Here is a 16,037-nt window from a genome sequence, read left to right as displayed (position 1 = left end):
AAAAATGCACTGAACTGTGACAGGATTATTCAGCAAACAGTATTTATTCATCTATCTATTCTAATACTATTTATCATCAATAGCCGTAGAAACAATATTAAACAATAGATAAAAAGAGTAATTTGTTTTACCTGGCAACTCATTTAAAAGATGAGAAGAAAAAGGATTTGAAGTAGCAAAAATGAAAAGTAAGAAGTAAACATATAACTTAAAACATCCTAGCCTGGTATGGTATAATACAAGCCTATAATCCCAGAATTTAGGAGCTGAGGCAGAAAGGCTCTTAAGTCACAACTGGGCCAATAATGAATACAGGGCTAATCGGAAATAAATACATAGTGAAACCCTGTGGGAAATTGTAGTTATCTCGTTGTAAAAATAGGATCACAAGAAGTTTGTTAACTGAGAAAATTAAGAAGTCATTTCTGGGAATTTCCGCAAGTCTGTTTGTTAGAAGAATTCCAGGAAACTTTAAGAGAAGTTGTAAAAGTTTTACAGGAGAAAAACATGTTTTCCTATTTTTCTTAGTAACCACTGTCCGGGGTCAGAGGACTGCAACCCAATGACTCTATGGGTGGTGAGAGAGATACGGTTCACTATGTACATCTGTGATGTTTGCGGTGGGCTGGTGGGCTTGACCTCTGGTGAGGTCACCCTGCTTTCTTGATACCGTCTGATAAGGAGAGGGCTGCAGTGTACTCTTAGATGTACGGATCGGTGAACAGAAACAAGGGACGTGTAAATTCACCTGTAGCTTTTATGAGTCACTTAAGAGTCACTTGTTATCACCAGATGTTAAAACCAAAAAGACAATAGCCAGAATGACTAAACTGCTTTCCTATATGTACAAAAGCCTTGCTTCTTTCCTTTGTGATTGTCGAACAGTGTCAGGAGAATAAACTGCTGTTCGTCCCCCAGGATGTCTCCTTTTCTTTCTTTAAAGGTCCCGGTGCTCTCCAGGGTCTCCAGCCTCCCTCTAGAGAGACCACTGACAAAACCCCATCTTAAAAAGACAAAAGCAAACACAAAAATATTGAAATGTCCTAAGAGATTAAGAGGCCTATCTTAGTTAACGTTAAGTACAAAAATGGATAACTTATGCTCAGTGTTTGTACACTGTTGAAAGAAGTAGAAATACATAGAAAGCAAGTGACAAAAACTTCCTTATAAAATTGATATGGCAAAAAAATTTAATGGTTAGCTGTCCAAAAATTTGACTCTCAAAAAAATCTCATTTCTCAAAGGCTTTATACATAAAATTTTAAAACAAGAGGTAAAATATTGTTATTAAAATATTTTCTAGTTTAACTTTCTAAGTTTGCTTTAAAAACCTTGAAAGAATTATGACATTAGAGCTTGCAGAAAATGCCAAAGATTGAATAATTCTATTGAAAACTGTGGACCATTGATGAGTAAAAATTAGATACAGTTTAAGAGAGATACAAATTTGATCTCACTGCAATGTAGAAAAGGAGGACACAAAAATGATTTTAAAAAGGAAAAGCAGTTCTTAAACTATTTCAAAGCAATGTAAGCCTTTTTTTGGGGGGTCCTGGGGATTGAACTCAGAACCTTGCACTTACAAGGCAGGCGGTGGCACCACTGAGCTAAATCCCAGGCCCAGGTAATCCTTTTTGAAATAAAATATTACATAGAAGCACAGCATCTGCCAAGCAGAAAAAGTGAGGGAGTTACGGCTGAAACAAAGTAGGGCACTCACAGTCCTGTGTCCGCAGGCTCAACCTTTGTTTGGTGAAACACAGCACTATATGAAACAGAGTTTGCAAACCATGGAAGCTTGCATGGACAATAAATGCTTCAGTTCTCTGTTTTTCAGTGCTGGTTTTCTACCTATTTCTTTTACAAGGCCCACCTCAAATCTGCTTCCTTCACAAAGCCTTTCAAACTATTCAAAATGGAATTAATGGCTCCTTCCACAATAGTGCCATAGAATTTATATTATAAGCTTCATATCAACCCTTTCCCATATGTTTTATATATATTACATAGACATATGTTTCTTGCCTAATTTGACTACAGGAAAGAAAAGGTATATTTCTTAATCTATATTTTTAAAAACCAACTAAAAGACTATCAAGAATATTTATTAGTTGAACACAAGAGTAAAAGGTAGGTTAATAGATGAATAAGAAAAATGCAGCTTTAAAGTGCTGTAGTAGAAAGATCTGTATTGATGACACTCTGTTGGTGCTCTATATGAAAATTCTGAGGCCTTTCTGTATATTTACAACTATTATCCACTTCCAAGTGTAGCTGTGACAGGAGCCAGTACAGCTGTGGACTCCTCAGTGTTTTAAGTTTGTGGAAACCTAAGCTAATTATTCAAAATGGAAAGAAAGTTATAAAGTGACACTGTATTCAATTTTAACCTCTCCTCTCATTTTTAAACAATTTCTATTCATTAGGTACATCCATTTAAAATAACTGGCAAAGTAGGAATGTATCGAACATCCTCCTAACAATACATTCCGAAGCATTAATGTTTAATAATAGTGCTTAGGGCGAGATAATAGTATTAATGCTTTGTGCCTTTCAAATGCTTATGTGAATCATCAACATTATATTCCTTAAGGATGCTTTTTGTCTGATTTTATCTAGGTAAGGCTTAACTCACCATAACTGCCACCTGTCTGCTTTTCATTTTGAATTTTGCCCAACACTACTGAGAGAACACTGCAATAACCCAGCTGAACAAAACAGCAGGATTTTCATGTAAAAATTACATCTATCTCCGAAGAAGTCAGGGGGAACTTCTTTAAAGTTGAAAATGCACTCAATTACACTTATACATTACTAGTGTTCAACATTTAGGAAACCAGAAAGACTAAATGGCAGATATTTTAATAACATTTTTTTAAAAAGATCCTTGGAGTGACTGTTTCTGTCTCCTCAAAATTCATACATTGAAACTCTAGCCCCCCAGTGTGATGGTACTAGGAGGTGGAAGCTCTGGGAGGTGATTACACTATAATAGTGGACATCTCATGAAAGGGATTAGTATCCTGTTCAGAAAAAAAAATCTCAGGGAGCTCTATCAAACCTTCTGCCATGTGAGGACACATCAAGACAACTGTCTGTGAATCAGGAAGTGGCCCTCAATAGACTCCTTAACCATGGACTTCTAGCCTCCAAAATTCAGAACTCAATAAGAAAACAAGAAACATCATAATTAAAAACAGGCAAAGAAGGGGATTTAGCTCAGTGGTTCTGCCGCCTGCCTCACAAGCCCAAAGTCCCAAGTTTGATCCCCAGTACCAAAAAAAGAAAAGATATGGGCTGGGGATTTAGCTCAGTGGTTCTGCCACCTACCTAGCAAGCACAATGTTCCAAGTTTGATGCCCAGTACCAAAAAAAAAAAAAAAGAAAAAGAAAAAAAGAAACAAACAACCCCCCCCCCAGAAAACAGAGCTATATAGAGAATTCACCATAAAAATGAATGAATAGGCCAAGCATGGTGGCACAATCTGTAATCCCAGAACTGGGAAGATTGAGGCAGGAGGATTTGTTTGAGTTTGAGGCCAGCCTGGGCCATATAGTAAGTTCAAGACCAGCCTGGACTGCACAGAGAGACCCTGGCTCAAAAAGCTTATTAAAAAAAAAAATGAACAGAAGTTCAATATAATAGGGAATTATAAACTAAAACAATAAGATATCACTTACACACTCATTAGAATAGCTAAAAGGCAAATGGAAGCAACTGCTAGAGAGGATACAGAGCAAGAGGCTCTCTCATTCATTGCTAGTGGAAAATGGTACAACTAATACACAAGACAGTTTGAAGGTTGCTGGCAAAAGTAAACATATTCAGCCCAGCACCCAGGAGGAGGGTCCCAGGCTGCCATTCCACTATTCAAAGGGCAGAGGAGGTGAGCCAATCCCAGTGCCCAGGAGGAGGCTCCCTGGCCGCCATTCCACCAATCCCAGGGCACAGGAGGTGAGCCAATCCCAGTGCCTGAAAGGAGTCTCCCCAGCCTCCATTCCACCACTCCCAGGGCAAAGGAGGTGAGCCAATCCAAGAGCCCAGGAGGAGCCTCCCCCACCCGCCATTCCACTGCTCCCAGGGCAGAGGAGGTGAGCCAATCCCAGCACCCAGGAGGAGGCTCCCTGGCCAACATTCCACCATTCCCAGGGCATAGGAGGTAAGTAGCACGGGTGCCAGGAGCACCCCCCCTCCCCCGTGGAAATGAGAAGACACATAAACGAGCTTCAAAAACAGACTTCCAGATCACCTACAGCAACCCCAAAGGGAAAAGAGATGGAACAATCTAATACTCAACCACCTGGAATCCCTGAACTGGCAACAAAAGAGGATCTGGAAAAAATGAAATCAGAAATAATTTCTCACATAACAGCAGAGATTGTGCCCATAGTGCAAGACATGATTAATAAATCTAGAGAGGACACAGATAAAAAAATAGAGGAGCTGAGGAACATGATGGAATCCCAACATAGGAAACAAATGGAATCCATAAAACAGATACAAACAGATTTCCAAAAGATTAAAAACTCAATTGAAAGCTTACACAGCAGAATGAGCCAATGTGAGGACAGAATTTCAGATATAGAAGATAAGATTGCAATTAGTGACCAGGAAAAGAAAAATTGTTTTAAAATTATGAGGGACCACGAGAAATCAATCCAGCAGCTGCTAGACGATGCAAAGAAGAATAACATAAGACTGATTGGAGTCAGTGAGGAAAGAGGAGAGAGTGCAGATGACATAAAAAAACTCTTCACAGAGGTGATGGAAGAAAACTTCCCAAGGAGGAGAAAAGAACTTGACATACAGATAAGTGAGGCATACAGGACTCCAACTAGCCTTGATCAAAAAAAATCTACACATAGGCATATAATTGTTAAGATTCCAGAAACACAAGAGAAGAACAAAGTTCTCCAAGCAGTCAGAGAAAAGAAACAAATCACATACAAAGGAAAGCCCATCAGAATCACAGCAGACTTCTCAACGCAAACCCTCAAGGTAAGAAGAGCTTGGAGTGACATATTTCAAGCCCTAAAGGAAAACAGCCTCCAACCCAGACTGATGTACCCTGCAAAACTATCTTTCAAAATTGATGGAGAAATAAGATACTTTCCTGACAAAGAGCACCTTAGGAACTTCATGAATACCAAATCAGCACTCACACAGGAGTAAACTGAAAGAGGTCCCAATAGCCAAAGTTAGAACAGTATTAGCAACAAGAAAAAAAAAAAAAGCAGTTAGTGGGTTATAACTCAAGGTATAAGTATAATTAAAATTTATGATACTAGTATACTAATTAAGTGATTGAATGAATTAATTAATCCAAATAATTTATCTATTTACTTACTTTGAAGAAAATGAAATATTAACTCCAGGTTTTTTTGGTTTCTTGAGGCAGGGTCTCCCTTTGTAGTTCAGGCTGGCCCTGAACTCACTATATAGTCCAGGCTGGCCTCAAACTCTCAGTGATCCTCCTGCCTCAGCCTCTTGAGTGCTGGGATTACAGACCTGTGCCACTATGCCCAGCAACTCTCTGTTTTTTTAAGTGCAAACTGTATATAGTTACTTTCTTCCAAAAACTTCAGTATGGAAATGAAGTAATAAAAAGAGTAACTTTACAGTGGGGAAATCTGACAATGACTGTCTCAGGCCAGGTGATCAGCATTAACAGTGTTAAGTCATACTGTGTATCCCTGACATGTGATGACAATGGCACTCTTCCTCTGTGATTTTCCTCCTAAAAACATGTAAGTCTGATCATAAGGAAAATTCTATGAATGGACATTCTACAAAATAGTTAACCATTGATTTTTACAACTATAAAGGCCTTCAAAAACAAGGAAAAACTAAGGAAATGTCACAACCAACAGGAACCTAAAGAGTCATTACTAATGTGCATCTTGGATGAGACCCTAAAACAATCAAACAAACAAAAGAACATTAGGGAAAAACTGAAGAAATTTGAACAAAGTTTGGTATTCAGTTAATAATTTATGAATATTGTTTCATTAATTGAAATGAATGAACCATATTAATCTAAGATAATAACAGAAAAGTGGGTATGGGGTGTACAAAAACTCTCTGCAATATATTTGTGATGAGTCTTTAAATCTAAAAACTTTTTAAAAAGGATAATAAAAAATAATAAAGTTGGCCCTAGGGATAAAGAAAGGAAGCAGGCAGGCAGTTGATATTAACTTAGAGAAGCACAAGACAGCTTCACCAACACAAAACTTAGGGCTTTCACCTTCATTCCAATATTATACTTTATTCCTTTGAGCACTGAATCTTCCAGATTTTGTCCTCAAAAATCCTCTCTCAAAAATAAAGTCTGGTACCCAGAGACTTTACATATAACAATATCTACCATTATATATTACATATATGAATAATTAATTATAATTAATAGTGAGATGTGGGACCTAGATTATTTCAAGATAAATACCAGGTCTTAGCAGATTCTAGAGGCATGCTCTGGTGCAATTTACTTAACCTCTGTGACTCACCTCTCTTATCTGTAAAATATAGTCATAATGATAATAACACAAAAGGCTGTGATGAGGATTAAATAAATTAAAATATAAAGCACTAGGGTACATGAGAGCTAAGTGTTATCAGTTTGTTCACTTATTCTTTACATTCAACCAACATGGGACAAAAACAAAGAAGAGCTATGAGTCAGAAATACTAAGGGCTCAAAAGAAAGTTTTAAATTTAAAGAGGGCATGGTGAAGGAAATCTAACCACCCGCCCCCCCCAAATCCAAAAGAAAATGAAATAAAAATTCCAATCTTAGTTCACTTTGCCAAATCAGGGTAGGTGAATATAAAAGGAAAACTAAAATTACTCATGAGTAATTTTGTCCACTATGACACAATAATAGGCTATCTGTTGAAATCCAAGATATTCACTTTATCCTTTTACCCTTACAAAATTCTCTAACTACTAAGCTTCTGGAACGAATACTGGCTTTTATATGCTTGACAAATAAGACAGAAGCACTGTATGTAGTTTTACAAACATAGAATAGGGAAAGAGGTTGTGGGATATTTAAGACTTCTCTGAAATAATTCTTTAAATCTAAAATTAAAGTCATCATTTTCATGTTTAAAATATTTTTTATGAGTAAATGTTCTCAATAATTCTCAAAGAACACTAGAACAAGGACAGTGTTTCAAAAATAATTATTAAAACATAATGTATAATACTACAACAAACTGACTACAGATGCTAGTCTGAATTCTATTATGTATAGAATACAAATTCATAAGTGTTCCTCTATATTCACTATACTATCCTCAAAACAATACTCTGTGTTAAAGAAAGGAAAAAAGAGTAATTAAAACAGTTCAAGCTAAGTTTACAAAGTTCACTTCAAATATACATTTGCTGTATATCTGAAATATAATTCTATGATTCAAATATATAATGACACAAAAAAATTAAATCATCATTTCAATTTTAAGCTAATGACTGTCATATACTATAGATGTATAGTTCTATGAAGATTGAATACATTAGAAAACGATAAAGTGGAAAAATACTAAGAGAAAGGGGAGTAACACCAAAGAAGTCATTTGTTTATAAAGCTAGGGAAGAAAGATCACACCAGACAGCTAAATAATACAATACTCCAAAAGGGTATTCAAGAATCTAAAAAACAGAAGGTTCAATAACACAGATGTAAAATTGTTCTTCTAAAGCTTTCAGCTATATGATGAGTCAAGTAGTCATCATTATTAAAATATACTAATAATTTAACAATTACAAATTGTACTCCCTTCACTACCTTCCATATCATTTTGTGATATGAGCAAAAGCACAGAAAACAGAATGAAGGTCGAACCAGATGTTATGGCTTGTGTCTAGAGGTCCCCCCTAAAGCCTCATCCAGTCATAGGTGAGACTTTTTTAGAGGATCTAGAATGTGTGACACTGGCACTGATTCACAGTGCAATGCTAGGATCAAGAGTGCTAGGATTAAGGATGTGAGTGCTACCTGGCCTGAGAAGCGTGGATAAGATTGAAGGGATGGAAAGAGCTGTGGTTGCCCCTTATTGCTTTTGCTACCTTCGGCCAGCCATGAACTGTTTCTCCTCTGCAATGCCTGTCTGCCATGCCACCCTACCTTGGAGCCAGCTGATTATGGACCAAAGCCTTTAAAAACTGTGAGCTAAATAAACCTTTCCCCTTTAAGTCTGGGTGTCAGGTATTTTGTCTAAGCAACGTCAGAAAAGTAACTAAGACACCAGAGTTCATGTAATTTACATATACAGAAGGTATTTCTATATTGGCACTTTTAATTTACATTCATTCATAGCAGCTTTGTAATATTCCATAAAATTAGCATTTCAACTCTACTACTAACAGAAAATACTAGTGACTATAAACTGATCTTAGACATGTACATCATCTTATTAATTTCTCTAGTCTTTTTGTTTTCTTTGTTTTGCTTCTTTTCTTAAATTCTTTTATTGGTACATTGTAGGTATACAACACAATTACATTTCTCATTGGGAATTGTACCTTTACATAATGCATCTTGGTTCTTATTTTTTCCCCATTCCGAGCCCTCCCTTTAAGCCCTCCACCCTTCCCTATTCACAAAGACTTTATTTCCATTTTTTCCATTTCTCATCATTTTTTTCTTTCCCTTCTTTCCTTTCCCCTGCCCCTCCCACTACCCCTACCCCTTTGGACCTTTTCTTCCTATTTTACATTATCAATTATGCATTCTAATCATTGGTACATTTTAGGTATACAATATAATGACATTCATCATTGGAAATTTGCACCTTTACATAGTCTCTCTTGGTTCTTACTTTTCACCCTTTCCCAGCCCTCCCTTCAACCCCTCCAGTCCTCCCTATTTACAAAGATTTTGTTCCTATGTTTCCATTTTCTCATATTCATCCCATTCCCTTCTATCCTTTCCCCTAGCCCTCCCACTTCCTTCACCTTTGCCCCTTTTCTTCCTATTTCACATTACCTATTATACATTTAGTCCTTATTTACACTTTCAATTTCTCACACCAGAGAAACTATTTGGTATTTACACATGTGTGTCCTATTTATTGCACTTAAAGAGTATCGCCTCAATGTGCATCCCCTTAGCTATAAATGTCTCTAATTTCTCATTTTTTATGGCTGAGTAGTACTCCATTTTATTAAAAAACTACATTTTCTTTATCCAGTCTCCAGTTGATGGGCATTTGGGCTGTTTCCAAGTTTTAGCTATTACAAACTGTGCTGCTATGAACATGGGTGCACATATATCACTGTGGTATGATTCTAATTCTTTGGGGAGGATCCCCAGCAGTGGAATAGTGGGGTCAAATGGGACTTCCAGTCCTAGTTCTTGGAGGTATCTCCATACTGATTTCCACAGTGCTTGCACCAGTCTACACTCCCACCAGCAGTGGAGAAGGGTTCCTCTTTCCCCACAGCCCAGCCAGCATTTGTTCTTGGTTGATTTCATGACAGCAGCCATTCTTTCTGGAGTGAAGTGGAATCTCAGCATTGTTTTCATTTGCATCTCTCGAATGACCAGTGATGTGGAACATTTTTTCATGTATTTATTTGCTATTTCTACTTCTTTGAGAAATGTCTGTTCATTTCAGATGCCCATTTTTGGATTGGGTCTTTAAATTTGGGAGCTCTGATCTTTTTAAGTTCTTTATAGATTCGAGATAGTAGACCTTTGTCTGAGGAAGAGCAGGTGAAGATTTTTTCCCACATTGTGGGTTGTCTCTTCACACTGCTGGTGGTTTCTCTTGCTGTGCAGAAGCTTTTTAATAACAAGAGATCCCACTTGTTGATTGTTTGTGCTAGTTCATGTGCAACTGAGGTTTTGTTCATAAAATCTTTTCCTACACTGATGTCTTCAAGGGTTCTACCTAACCTCTGTTCCAACTGGTTCAGAGTTTCTTTTTTAATATTTAGATCTTTAATCTATTTTGATTTTAGTTTAGTGCATGGTGAGAGATATAGGTGTAGTTTCAATCTTTGGCAAGTTGAAGCCCAAATTTTCCAGCACCATTTATTAAAGAGGCTATCTTTCCTCCAGTGAGGGTGTTTGGCTCCTTTATCAAAGATGAGATGGCTGAATGTGTCTGGGGTTGTTTCTGCATCTTCTAATCTGTTCCACTGGTCCTCAAGTCTGTTTCTTTGCCAGTACCATGCTGTTTTTATCACAGTAGATTTGTAGTGTAGTTTCAGTTTGGGGATTGTGATAGCCTCTGCCCTGTCTCTGTTACCTAGAATTGCTTTTGCTATTCTGGGTCTCTTCTTATTCCAAATGAATTTTTGGATTGTTTTCTCGAGGTCGATGAAGTATGCTGCTGGGATCTCAATTGGAATTGCATTAAATCTATATAGCAGTTTTGGAAATATGGCCATTTTCACTATATTAATCCTTCTTACCCAGGAGCAGGGGATGTCTGTCCATTTTCGGATATCATCTTCAATCTCTCTTTTCAGAGTGCCATAGTTTTCAGAGAAGAGGTCTTTGATTTCTTTCATTAGGATGATTCCTAGGTATTTCAGTTTTTTGGATGCTATTGTGAAAGGAATTATTTGCCCTATTTCTCTCTCAGTGAGTCTGTCATTGGTGTAGAGGAAAGCTATTGATTTTTGTGTGTTGACCTTGTAACCGGCTACTTGATTAAATTTGGTTATTAAGTCTAGAAGACTTTTGGTGGAGTTCTTGGGGTCTTCTATATAGAGTATCATGTCATCTGCAAATAATGACAATTGGACTTCTTCATTACCTATCTTTATTCCTTTTATTTCTTTCTCTTGTCTAATTGCCGTGGCTAATGTTTCCAGAAGTATATTGAACAAGAGTGGTGACAGTGGACATCCTTGTCTAGTTCCTGATTTGAGTGTGAAGGATTTCAGTTTTTGACCATTTAGTATGATACTGGCTGTTGGTTTTTCATAGATGGCTTCTATCAGTTGGAGGTAGAGACCATCTATTCCAACTTTTGTAGGGTTTTTATCATAAATGCATGTTGGATTTTGTCAAATGATTTTTCTGTGTCTATGGAGATAATCATATGGTTTTTGTCCTTGGCTCTATTGTATTACATTGATTGATTTGCATATATTGAACCATCCCTGCATCCCTGGGATGAATCCCACTTGATCAGGGTATATGATCTTCTTGATCTTCTGCATTGTGTTTGCCAATATCTTATTAAGGATTTTTGCATCTATGTTCATTAGTGAGATTGGCCTATAGTTCTCTTTTTCAGTTGGGTTTTTCTCTGCTTTGGGGATCAAGGTGATGCTTGCTTCCAGGAATGAATTTGGGAGTATTGCTTCCCTTTCAACTTCATTGAAGAGTTTAAACAGTAGTGGCAGCAGTTCCTCTCTAAATGTCTTGTAGAATTCAGCAGTGAAGCCATCAGGGCCCAGGCTTTTCTTAGTTGATAAGTTTTTAATTACATTTTCAATTTCATTGGTTGATATTGGGTTGTTCAGAATTTTTAGGTCTTCTTCATTCAACTTTGGTAATTCATATGTATCTAGGAATCTGTCCATTTCTTCTGTGTTGTCCATCTTATTGGCGTATAGGTTATGGAAGTAGGTATTGATGATCCTCTGGATTTCTGCTGGGTCTGTTGTAATTTCACCCTTTTCATTCCTAATTGCATGGATTTGGGCCTTTTCTTTCCTTTTTCTGACAAGGTTGGCTAAAGGTTTGTCAATTTTGTTGATTCTTTCGAAGAACCAACTCTTGGCTTCATTGATTTTTTTGTATCATTCTCTTAGTCTCCATTGTATTGATTTCTCCTCTGATCTTTATAATTTCCTCTCTTGTATGAGCTTTGGGGTTGTCCTGCTCTTCTTTTTCTAGAAGCTTGAGGTTCAGCATCAGGTTGTTTAATTGGGCTCGTTCTGTTTTCCTAATATGCGTATTCACTGCTATGAATTTCCCTCGTAAGAATGCTTTCATTGTGTCCCATAGATTCCGATATGTTGTAATGTCATTGTCATTTAATTGAAGGAACTATCTGATTTCTTCTTTAATTTCCTCTATGACCCATTGGTTATTCAGAAGTGTGTTGTTCAATTTCCACGTGTTTATGAAATTTTTTGAGTTTCTTTTGCTATGGATCTCCAATTTCATCGCACTATGGTCTGATAATATACAGGGGATAACTTCAATTCCTTTCCACTTACTTAAACATGTTCTATGTGGGAGTATGTGGTCTATTTTGGAGAATGACCCATGTGCAGCTGAGAAGAATGTGTATTCTGATTTTGTGGGGTGGAAGACTCTGTAAACATCTGTTAAGTTCATTTGTTCAAGAATTCGATTGAGTTCTAGTATTTCATTACTTATTTTTAGTCCAGTTGATCTATCTATTTGTGACCGTGGGGTGTTGAGGTCCCCCACTACAATTGTATTAGTGCATATATGACTTTTCATGTCCGTTAGTATTTGTTTTATATAGTTGGGTGCATTAGTGTTTGGTGCATGGATATTTATGATTGTCATCACTTCCTCTTGGATTCTTCCCTTTACAAGGATGTAGTGTCCTTCTTCGTCTCTCTTAATCAGTGTTGGTTTGAAATCTACTTGATCTGCAAAGAGGATAGCTACTCCTGCTTTTTTTCGGGTTCCTGTTGCATGCAGTATTGTTTTCCACCCTTTAACTTTCAGTCTATGAGTTTCCTTTTGAATTAAGTGTGTTTCTTTTATGCAGCATATTGTTGGATTTGCTTCTTGACCCATTCTGCCAGTCTATTTCTTTTGATTGGTGAATTGAGAACATTAACGTTGATGGTTATAACTGAAATGTATTGACTTGTCATTGCCATGACTTTTTCTTTTTGTTGGGTTCTCCCCCTTTCCATTTAATTTCTTGTCATGCCAGATGGGTTCATTCTGCTTTGCTTCCTGGGGTTGTGATCCTCAATGTCTGTTCCTAGGATATTGTGTCAAATTCTTTGGAGTGCTGGTTTGGTATTCACGAAGTTCCTAAGGTGCTCTTTATCATGAGAGTATCTTATTTCTCCATCCATTTTGAAAGATAGTTTTGCAGGGTACATCAATCTGGGTTGCAGGCTGTTTTCTTTTAGGGCTTGGAATATGGCACTCCAAGCTCTTCTTGCCTTGATGGTTTGTGTTGAGAAGTCTGCTGTGATTCTGATGGGCTTTCCTTTGTATGTGATTTGTTTCTTTTCTCTGACTGCTTGGAGAACTTTGTTCTTCTCTTGTGTTTCTGGAATCTTAACAATTATATGCCTATGTGTAGATTTTTTTTGATCAAGGCTATTTGGAGTCCTATATGCCTCACTTATCTGTATGTCAAGCTCTTTTCCCATGCTTGGGAAGTTTCCTGCCATTATTTCTGTGAAGAGATTTTTTATGTCATCTGCACTCTCTCCTGTTTCTTCATTGAGCCCAATCAGTCTTATGTTATTCTTTTTTGCATCATCTAGTAGCTGCTGGATTGATTTCTCATGTTCCCTTATAATTTTGAAGCAATTTTTCTTTTCCTGGTCACTAATTGCAATCTTATCTTCTATATCTGAAATTCTGTCCTCACATTGGCTCATTCTGCTGTGTAGACTTTCAATGGAGTTTTTCATGTCCTGGAAATCTATTTGCATCTGTTTTATGGATTCCATTTGTTTTTATGTTGGGATTCCATCATGTTCCTGAGGTCCTCTCTAGATTTATTAATCATGTCTTGTACTAGGGGCATAATTTCTGTTATCTGAGAAATTCTTTCTGATTTCAGTTTTTCCAGATCCCTTTTTTTTGCCAGTTCAGTGGGTCCAGGTGGTTGAGTATCAGAGTGTTCCATCTCATTTCCCTTTGGGGTTGCTGTAGGTGATCTGGAAGTCTGATTTTGAGACTTATTTATGTGTTTTCTCATTTCACCTGGGGCGGGGAGCTGTTAGCCCCTGCACGGTTTACCTCCTCTGAGCTGGGTGAGGCGGGACAGGGCCCGGGAGCAGCAGTAGGGATGGTGACCCAAAAGCCCTTTCCTGTGGGCTGGGAGCAGCCGGAGGGATGGTGACCGGGAAACCCCTTCCCCTGGACCAGGAGCAGTGGGATGGTGGCTCAGAAGCCCCTCCCTCTGGGCTGGCAGCGGTGGGAAGGATGGTGGCCCGGAAGCCCCTTCCTCTGGGCCAGGCGCAGCGAGACAGAAGGTGGCCCAAAAGCCCTTTCCTCTGGGCTGGGAGCAGTGGGAGGGATGGTGACCAGGAAGCCCCTGCCTCTGGACCAGGAGCAGTGGGACGATGGCTCAGAAGCCCCTGTCTCTGTGCCTGGAACAGTGGGACTCAGTACCTTGGTCTGATGGTCTGGTGTCCTCTGCGTCTTTGTAGTGTGGAATCAGGTGGCTGCTTGTCTGCAGCGGGGTGATTCGGTGTCTTCCGCGCGCGACTCAGGACCTCGGTAGGGCGTGCACAGAACTGCCTGTCTGCAGCAGGCTGATTCGGCGTGTGTTCCGCACGACTGGGGACCTCCGTAGAGTGTGGGCAGACCTGCCTGTCTGCAGCAACGTGATTGGGCATCTTCCGCGCGACTCAGGACCTTGGTAGGGCGTGCACAGACCTGCCTGTCTGCAGTGGGCTGATTCGGCGTGTTCTGTGCAACCTCTAGTCTTTTTGTTTTGCACTCATTTATTGGTTTTTGAGACAGGATCTCACTATGTAGTTCATTTGGGCCGGCCTCGAACTCACTATGTTATCCAGGCTTCCCTTGAATTCATGGAGAGCCTCCTTTCTCAGCCTCCAGGGTGCTGAGATTACACGTGTGCCCCACCACACCTGGCTGAGAATTTTTAAAGATTAACATTATGAATAGGATTTAACATAACAAACTTTGCCAAATCAAATAGTTTTTAAACAATTAGTCTTCAAAAATGCTGGTGAAAAGAAAAAAATAATTATGATGGATGCAAAAGTTGAATTGTTTTTAAGTACTGAGGAACTAGGAAAGGGCTTTTTAAAACTTATTAAATTACAAAATAAGACTTTGAACAAAGACTATAAATCACTCAATATGTGACAAGTAGTATGTAATTGTAAACAGTAAGAGATGAAGGGCCAGGGATTTAGCTCAGTGGTTCCGCCACCCCTCGCAATCGCAAGGTCCCAAGTTCGATCACCGATACCAAAAAATAAATAACTAAATAATAAGAAATGAAGAAAAGCAATTGGCATAATGAAAAGATTGGCTGGCTAAAATTCATCATAAATCCAGAATGTTCATTAGTTTAATGTTCACTGAGTAAGACAGGGGTTTGCTGGAGAATATAAGATTTAATATGGGCTAAGATGCTGATCAAATGTTTATCTCTGGGCTGGGGACTTTAGCTCAGTGGTTTCGCTGCCTGGTGCGCAAGCACAAGGACCCGAGTTCGACTGCCGGTACCAAAAAAAAAAAAAATTTGTTTCAATCCAAGGGAGATTCCATACATTAAAAGCCTATTCAAATCTTTTATTTGAAGCTTGGTATCAAACTGAAGACCAAGGTACCATGGCTGCTAAGACTTTTCCAGTGACTTACTTATGAAGATCATCAAGGGTGGTCTTATCTTTCATAATGTATTTTCTGTATACCAGATATAAAACTGATCTGTTTTGAAAAAAAATTTTACACACACATGTATCATACATCATATATATAATGGCTATACCTAGTTCAGAAGGTTTGAAGAATGAATTTATACCCAGCTTGAGTTCACCTTTTTGACAGACTACATTTCAAAGGACACTTATACATCCTAGGTAAATATAAACTTTTAGATCATTTATCATTAATGTTAATACCAACATAGGTTCCACATATGTGCCCTGCAGACACATACCCTAACACACACATTCATTCTCAATCTTTCTCCCTCTCACTACCCCAATGCCCCATTTCTTCTTTTCTCCCTCTTCTTACAGACATATAGTCATATCGAAAACAGAAGACAGTAAAATTCAGTGTGTAATTTTACAAAATACATGAAAACACTTACTTCATCAGCCACCAAACACCTGGAAAAAATAAAAACAAAACAATATT

General features: G+C 38.1%; 1 protein-coding gene across 5 annotated transcripts in view; it reads right to left on the bottom strand.

Moving 5' to 3' along the window:
• Zranb3 (zinc finger RANBP2-type containing 3) overlaps window positions 1-16,037 on the bottom strand; it is a 284,160-nt gene that overhangs the window by 181,035 nt on the left and 87,088 nt on the right. For all 5 annotated transcript variants that reach the window (XM_013076896.3, XM_021236942.2, XM_021236962.2 and 2 more), the window contains exon 3: window positions 15,991-16,009. In XM_013076896.3, the coding sequence (XP_012932350.2) occupies window positions 15,991-16,009 (19 nt within the window). The remainder of the gene's footprint in view (window positions 1-15,990; window positions 16,010-16,037) is intronic.

This window comes from Heterocephalus glaber, unplaced genomic scaffold, assembly GCF_053883595.1.
Source record: "Heterocephalus glaber isolate CG9 unplaced genomic scaffold, H.glaber_assembly_v1.0 deba00000347, whole genome shotgun sequence".
Taxonomy (NCBI): domain Eukaryota; kingdom Metazoa; phylum Chordata; class Mammalia; order Rodentia; family Bathyergidae; genus Heterocephalus; species Heterocephalus glaber.
The sequence above is the reverse complement of the archived record's forward strand: the minus strand, read 5'-3'. Positions and strand labels throughout refer to the sequence as shown.